The sequence below is a fragment of the Epinephelus moara genome, chromosome 13 (genome assembly GCF_006386435.1).
Source record: "Epinephelus moara isolate mb chromosome 13, YSFRI_EMoa_1.0, whole genome shotgun sequence".
NCBI lineage: Eukaryota > Metazoa > Chordata > Actinopteri > Perciformes > Serranidae > Epinephelus > Epinephelus moara.
The window spans coordinates 5038994-5044389 of record NC_065518.1 but is presented as its reverse complement, the minus strand read 5'-3'; the positions used below and the strand labels follow the sequence as shown (position 1 = coordinate 5044389).

At 40.3% G+C, this 5396-nt stretch overlaps 1 protein-coding gene across 2 annotated transcripts in view; it reads right to left on the bottom strand.

Annotated features, from left to right (window-relative positions):
- LOC126399485 (microfibril-associated glycoprotein 4-like) overlaps positions 1-5196 on the bottom strand; it is a 9562-nt gene extending 4366 nt beyond the window's left edge. Inside the window, exons 1-5 of one of the 2 annotated variants that reach the window (XM_050059497.1) lie at positions 5096-5196; positions 3761-3916; positions 1188-1226; positions 622-718; positions 376-543 (exon numbers count right to left, since the gene is read on the bottom strand). In XM_050059497.1, the coding sequence (XP_049915454.1) occupies positions 376-543; positions 622-718; positions 1188-1226; positions 3761-3916; positions 5096-5101 (466 nt within the window). In that variant the 5' untranslated portion in view covers positions 5102-5196. Of the gene's footprint in view, positions 1-375; positions 544-621; positions 719-1187; positions 1227-3760; positions 3938-5095 lie in introns of those variants that run through there. The other variant, XM_050059496.1, reaches the window with a different exon arrangement.
- Positions 5197-5396: the final 200 nt, after the last annotated feature.

Sequence of the window (5396 nt, the reverse complement as noted above, 5' to 3'; positions counted from 1 at the left end):
CCCGCTCCCCGCTCCGCTCACATGCTCTGGACTCCACCCACCAGTCCAGTGTCTCTGACAGTCTCCATTCATGTTAGTGAAAACATGGATGTTTCACACACAGAAGATCTATACAATCAGCACAGTTTCAAGATTAGAGTCACCAATTCAGTATCTGACCAAATGTCTCCCCTTCTGTTCTTGAGATATGACGTTAAGACATGATGATGTCACAGTCACGCTGACCTTTGACCTTTTGACTTAAAAAATATCACCACTTCATTGTTTTATTCTTTTAGATATTTGTGTGAAATGTTGTCAAAGCAGTCTTTGGTGAGAAAATCATCGCCTGAATATCAGAGAAACCCGAAACAGCTTATGCTACCACGAACTGACCTGCACCTCCATCAGTGAATCCAGACACATGCAGCATGTATCCGTAGGACTCTGGGTCGACGGAGAACAAGGAGTAACGAGCGAACACTTTGTTTCCATCAAAGTCCTCCATGTCAACCAGCAGCTCGTACTTTTTCCTCAGAGTCAGGGAGAAGAGATTCTCAAGACCTGAACACAAACACAGACATAAACATTATAGAAACAGTCTGATGAAGTCGTGACTGTTAGTTTGGTTTCATGTCTCACCGAGCCAGTACTCTCCAGCAGCGACACCAAAGCCCATCTTGTAGTGATCCCAGGGCCTGTAGAAGTTCACCGAGCCGTCCATCCTCCTCTGGAACACCTGGAGGAACAGGATGGAGGGTTAACTGGTGAAATACACAAAGTATCAGACACCTCATGTTTCAACACAACAAAGTATCAGTGGTAGGCCTGTAGTCAGGAATCAGGCTGTGTGAACCCTGTTCAGGCCCCGGGGCTAAGCTATGCTACAAACATCTGGTTAACAGGAAGTACTGAACTGAAGACATCTGTGGATAATTCAGCTCCCAGTAAAAAAAAACATCCTGAACAATAAACACTGAAGGCATTCTAACTAGGAGAAGTTTCAGCTGGTTGCAATCTGGAGTCATCACTGCTCCACGCAACTAAATCCCACTAAACTAGACTAAACACTAGACTGCTCTTTTTAAGAGATCAGATAGTTAGCAGAGTTCACTTGGTAGAATAAATGAGAGCCTCTGATCAGTCTGAACAGGTCCTGGAGTTGATAACTGGTGACCCAGATTTAGCAGCTGAATTAAAATACTCACCATCCACTGTCCTTCTAGTGAGTCCATGTCACAGTACACCTACACACAAACACACAAACACACTCATCATAAACCTGATCCATTTGGACATACATGCTACATACATACATCACAGTGCGTATTACCATTCCCATAACGTTACACTGGGACATTCTCTGTCTGGACGTCCATTGAAATGCATTACAGAAAGTCAGTTTTGTTCGGTTTTATGAGCTTTTTCTGAGATTTGAAGTTTAAAAATGGTCAAACGGTGTGCATGGGGTACATGCAACTCTGACACAAGGTATCCTGAGAGGCTGGGCGACCAGGTGTATTTTTTACACTTTAAACCACATCTCAACCGAGAAAAGTGTCTCCTTTGGATAAAGTTGTGTGGTAACGTTAGACCACAACATCAACTCAACGTGAATAAGATTAACAATGATGTCTACATCTGTTCTAAGGTAAGTCAACATTGTGTTTGAGGCAACATATTGTCACTTTGCTGGAAAGAAATATAAAGTTATCTTTAACATCTCTAGCTAACGTTAGCTAAAGTTAGCCTAACGTTAGCTCCTAGCTGCGTTGTTCATCATGTCACCTTGTTTGCTGGGAGTTCATTAGCCTATTTTGTTCTAGTTTTGTACTTTGGTGATCGTACATCATTGTTAGCTGTTGTCCAAAGGGCTCTAGTTAAGCTAACGTTAACTTCTGGAGCTTAGCTTCATTAACTTATCTGTAATGGCAGAGATAACAAAGGTTGGCAAACGTTATGCTGAATGATTCAGTGTAAATACTGTAGCACCAAACTAACGGAGAGACACTCTTGGTAAAGATGGTAAAAAGGCCGTTATCCTTTTCTCATATTCTGAGCCAAAAACCTTAACTTCAGTGGCACTTTAACTTGTTGTCTTTGATGGTGACGGCAACCAGATGCGGTTCACAAGCGTACACTGTGACCTGTAAATTTTGGCTTGTAATTTAAGCTTTTCATCGACCTTCTCAACAATAAAATTATGAATATATCCCTCCAATGCGTAGTTTAGGCCCTTTTGGTTACTTCTCAATGACATCTGATCGTTATGTCCCCAAAAATCATCAGTTGCCTCCTGTGAAATGCCGTGTACTGTGACACCTGCCATAGCGCCGGTCACTGAATGTTGATAGTTTGTCCGAGTGAGTGGAGGGGGGCGTGGCTTAGCCATAGGTCAGTTATACACTAGAAATAATCAGGACACTTGCTAAACTTAAAAATTCTTGAATGTCGTGTCAAATGTGTTGATAAATTTAAAGTTACGTTAGGTTAAAAACAATTTTCCTGCTGTTTGTAGTAGCAGGGAGAGATGTGCCCATGGATCGATAAAGAGAACTGAAGACAACGTTGGAGATGGAGCCAGGGTCATTCCTATGAAAGCTGCTCAGTGACACATGAAGCCAAAAATGTTCGACCTCCTGGATATAATATGACCTGGATCTTCTGCATTATTGGGCCCATAGAGCAAGCGCACGAGAGACTTCCAGTGGCTGGGAAGCTAACATTAGTGCTCCGTTAACTTGAATGGGGAAAAAAAGATTTAATCTTGCGGCTCTTCTAGACTTTTCAAATGTTATCAGACAGAATGGATCAAATCCTGATAGTGAAACGAGTCATTTGCAGGGTTGTGATGCTAAAAAAAATGTATCCATTGATTTACAGACAGTGTTTGGCTTCTTACTCTAAAAATGTAATATATTACTTTTTACTCCTTTTGAAAGTAATTACATTACTTCACTTATTACTCCTGCCAACAGTAATTTGTTACACTACTCGTTATATTACTTTTCCATACACCCCATAAAATTGGTAGTTGCGCATCTCCCCAAAATTCTGAGGTGTGCCTTGGTACTTTTTTGTATTTCAAGTCAGTAGAGATTGGATAACAAAAGAAACCATGTAATGAGTTGTTTTGTTTTGGGGTAACTGTAATAATGTTAATGAAATTTTATTAGTGACTAGTTACACAACTGGTTACTGGAAAAGTTATATTATTACTGTTACTGCACAACACTTTTTACAAATGTCTCTTTCGCCATGTATGTCTATGGGAAAAAGTCTCTTTGGGCCGCAGGGCATCACATGACTAACCCTTGAAATTGCAGTACCACTGATTAAACACTGTAAAAATTGGCTTCAAAGCCTGGTGCACTTCCTGTGGGCCTGGGCATGCAGTAAGTTAAAATTAATTAATGGCTAAAGATGGCGGCTAGCAAAATGTATTTTCCATTTGATTCATTTCTTGGCTCCTTGACACTTGATTTTTGTAATGTAATGTCTCAAATTCAGGTTCTTAAACACTGTACATATAAGAAAAGAGTGCTTTGGCTTACAGTATGTAATGTGTATAAATATTTGGCACGCCGCCGCTCTCTATTATCCCTGTTCAGCAGTGAGCTGGTACTGCAGCAGGGAACTGTGAGCTACACTAATTGCAACCAGGAGATTTATTTGCTGGTTCAGTCTTTTTGTTTATTTAGTTGTTTTACAGCAGTAATTGTTTAATGACATTGTTGATCTCACTGTCTCACATGTTGAAGACAGTGTACCTGAAGTGTACCTGGACAGCAGACGTGGCTCCGATGGGATAGATGGTGTACACTCCACTGGGCTGTCTGTTGTCCTTGTTATAGATGTCACTGCAGTCCACTGGGAGGACGAGGGGCATACAGCTGGTCAACACCGGAGCCAGGAGGAGGATGAAGACTGATGCCAGCTGGAACAGAGAAGAAGTCATTTTGTTTGGTTTAGAATTGGAATATTTTTGACAAACTCTGCTGTGCTAATATCGTACCCAGTCTGGGTATTTAGCAGGTTCCTCCCACATTTAACCCGAGTGTAGCACTGCAAGAACATTCTGCAAAGCAACATGCACGCCTTTTCTTTGCATGTTTAAAATCTGGGGCCACAAATGATTAAACTGTGTTTACAAAATAAAGATTTACCAGTTGAAATAAGTGTTGTGGAGAAGGACAGAGGAGAGTAGGGCTGAGCCAGCACACCATTATCTGTGTCTGTATCTGTACTCGAAATCAGACCCTCAGGAAGTGCGACGGACTTTAAAGTCAAGTTTCGTAGTGGCCAAACAGTGATACTGCAATTTCCAGAGTCCATCACGTGATGCTACTGGGTCCAAAAGACTTTTTTTCCCATAGACTTACAGTGTGAAACAGACGTCTGTAAATCAGTGGATACGTTTTTCTGAGCATCACAACCCCCACGAAATGACTCGTTCCACTGTTAAGATTTAACCCATTTAGTCCAGTAACATTTTGACAGCGCTGATCATCTGAGTCATTTCATACAGTGGAAAAGAGCTTTTCTGGCTTCATGTGCCACTGAGCAACTTTAATGGGAATAAATGGGCCCTGTTATCATTGCCGTATCCAAGCCTCTTAACACATCCATGCTTGGAATCGGCGGAGTTTAAACCAACTATAGGTGTGGTATAACCTTAAAATGGGTGTGGCCAAAAATAAGTTGATATTTTAGCCTGAAATTGATGTGGGTTGATCAGAAGTTGTTGCATTTATCATTTATTATAAAACTACTTACAGAACAATCTGTGATCATTTTTGATCCCGAGAGTTTGAGCACAGTGACCCAGATGAGTTCAGATATTGACACATTTTCACTCTCTGTCAACCCAGTGACTAAGATTTTACCTTTTACTGTTAAAAAAAAAAAAGTGTCTCTGAGGTGATAAATAAACTCAAGTTTAATGAAAACATATGTAGGTAGTGCTGCGTAAATCTAGTCCTGGAGTGAAATATACAGAAATGAGAATAAAATTAATTCTAAGTAACTCAATATTTTAAATTATCATACTGAATCTGTTAACCTGCTAAAAAAATAATCGAGTCAAACTGTCAGATATATGAAGTTACAAACTTACCGTCATGGTCAGATTTCTGCTGAAGTGATCTGATGAAAGTCTAGATGTAAATGTGTGTCGGAATGTTCTGATGTCTCTGTCTTCTATTTATACTCCAAAGATTAATAGATTACTTAACAGCTGTTGTTTCACAACAACAAAACAATAAACACATGGAAACATACGATCTTGAGTTTGTGTGTGCTGTTGTATTAATTAACATTGATGGCACCCAAACCTGACACCATACTATGGGGACTCGCTCCCATTAAAGGACCAAAGAGGCAACTTTTTAACTTCTGATTTATATTGTAGCTTGTTT